The 2,454-nt window shown below is 42.8% G+C and overlaps 1 protein-coding gene across 1 annotated transcript; it reads right to left on the bottom strand.

Annotated features, from left to right (window-relative positions):
- Window positions 1–533: 533 nt before the first annotated feature.
- LOC137271771 (alpha-(1,3)-fucosyltransferase C-like) lies at window positions 534–1,820 on the bottom strand. Its single transcript, XM_067804173.1, has one exon. It carries the CDS (start codon window positions 1,818–1,820, stop codon window positions 534–536), a length of 1,287 nt encoding a protein of 428 aa, XP_067660274.1.
- Window positions 1,821–2,454: the final 634 nt, after the last annotated feature.

Below are 2,454 nucleotides of genomic sequence, written 5' to 3'. Positions count from 1 at the left end.
AACGTCGACAGTTAATGGCCGCTGCGGTATGGTATGGGGAAGAGATTCAAATGGCGATCTGATTGGTCTGCGTTACACGGATGAGATCATTTTGGCATCATGCGCAGCCCCTCATGCAGGGACACAGACGTAACTTTAAGCAAGATAACGCCCGTCCGCATATCGCTCGTGTTGGGACATATTTCTAGAGACCGCAGTAGAATCCAGTACTCCCTAGGTCAGTTGTTTCTCTGTGCCATATCGAGCGGGCATTGGATGAAATAGCGAGACGTTACGTCAAGCCCAGAATTAGCCATCAAGGTTAGCTGAATTGGGATAAGAGTTATTTCAGAAATGGCACAACATTTTCTGAGCTTTCTGCTTCGAATAGTGTCGTCTATGTGTCTGTCGATACTAACTTCTGACACCACATACAGATTTAAATATTATCCAATCAGCAGTTAAATGGTGATAAAGGAAAACACTGCAAACCATGTTCTTATCAGTCCGCAGTTTTTTCATTCGAGTACCATATATTTGTTTTTCCAAACTATTCACAACCTGCCTGAAGGTAGATCGGAGGGTTCAAAGCACAACCCTTTATCAAACCACTTTCCGATGTTCTTGTAGAAGGTGCCATAACTTTTAACATCCCACAATCGGTCACAAATTTCACACAATGGCTTTGCATCGTAATGATAGGTCATGTATGTTATGATCCCTTCTTCAACTATTGGCCACTCCTCCCAAACAGCGAGGTACTGGTCCTTTCTGCGAAGAATATTCACATACGCTGTTTCATTGTGAGCCAGGTGGTTCAACCGCTGGGCTAGATGATGAGGTGACACAAAATCAGCTGCATTGAGGAAGGTTCCTTGGGGGGCAATGTCGCTGTAGTTGGCTCCTCCTCTGGTTACAAGGATCATATCGGAATTGAAATAACGAAAAAACTTTTCAGTTGTGTAATCTTTACAAAGGGCATTTTCAAAGGCTAAGTAGAATTTGTAGTTTTTCGAGAGGTATTCCATGCACGCCTCATCATCGGATCTGGGGCATTTGTGGTTGCCGCATCCCCCGAATATATCCACCTGAACATATTTACTCAATTCATGAACATATTCCATTCTTTTACTGAGTGTTCTGCAGTTGCTAACCATCCACGCAGCTGTACCTTTCTTCGATGACCAGATTTGAGAATAGTTTTTTGATGGTGGATGCTCCTCTTTAAGAAATGTTCCATTTTTCTTTTTGAAGATTCCGTAAGGGGCTTTGAAATCGGCGTCATTTCTATAGTCCATCGTCCAGTTGAATGTTGAGCTCCATGATTCCGTGTACAGATACGTGTTTCCATTCACCCATCGAGGAGACTCGTGATTATGAAATACCCACACTTGATTTGGAAGCTTCATGGGTGGTATCCGATCTAAGAGCTGTGCAGTGAACACGAGAGCATCACTCTGGTTATAGAAGCCTCTGTTTGTCGTAACCCGACATTTGGCTTCCGGGCATCCACGCAGGGGATGTAATTTAGAAAGTACTGGGTGATACCTGGTTGGAGAATACCACAGTATGATCTTTGTGTCTCGAGTAACAAGGTCAGTGGCAGGTTCAATGTCCCCTCTTTCCAGAAGCACTTCGAGACTTTTCTGTTCACCACTCTGAATATGTATATCAGGCAGACGTCGGTATGCATGTTGAACACTTTTCCTGGGAACGGATTCAGCAGTGCTTCGGGAGTGGTTGTTTATGGTGTTTTGGACTTTTGGAGAGGGTTCGTCGAAGACGAACGAACGAGAGCGTGGTGGATGTGGCAAAGAAAGCAAGACTTTGTAAAGGGCCATTTTCTCTAGCCAGAAGAGTCCATTCTTTGGTGTTTGGTCCGAAGAGTCAATGAGGTTTTGTGGTGAAGAAAAGGGGTACCGAAGTCTTGAAACGATGCACACACAGGCAACTCCACAAAACACTTTGAACAGATGGTATTTTTTCAAATGTCGATTGAATCTGAAAAGACCAAGAAAATGAATTTGTATTGATTGTTTTGTTAGTATACGACCACGATACATCATTTAGTTTGTTACCATATTTTAAACAATAAGGAAATCAACCCTTGAAGATTATGTTTGGTCTTTGTCGACTAATGGGGCTGGGTGCTCTTGGTCTGGATCACTGAATCAGCTGATGTATGTCAATATCTGTAATGTGTGTAGACCGGTGCTCTCACGAAACAGAAAGAATACCTCTTTCTATACTCAATGAAAACATTTATTTGTCATTCCCAATCACAAGGCTCCGCGAAGATGTCAAGTTAGAACAAATCTCCAGGATCCAATGATGATTGTTTGTGTCCGTGTTTGTTTGTTGTCAAACGCCGCAAGATTTCAGCAATATAACGGTGATCTGTAAATATTCGAGTCTGAACCAGATCAGTGATCAACAGCATGGACATCGCTCTATGCAATTGGAATACAATGACAT

Source organism: Haliotis asinina, chromosome 2, assembly GCF_037392515.1.
Source record: "Haliotis asinina isolate JCU_RB_2024 chromosome 2, JCU_Hal_asi_v2, whole genome shotgun sequence".
Taxonomy (NCBI): Eukaryota; Metazoa; Mollusca; class Gastropoda; order Lepetellida; family Haliotidae; genus Haliotis; species Haliotis asinina.
Note: the sequence above shows the minus strand (reverse complement) of the source record. Positions and strands in the feature narration are given on the sequence as shown.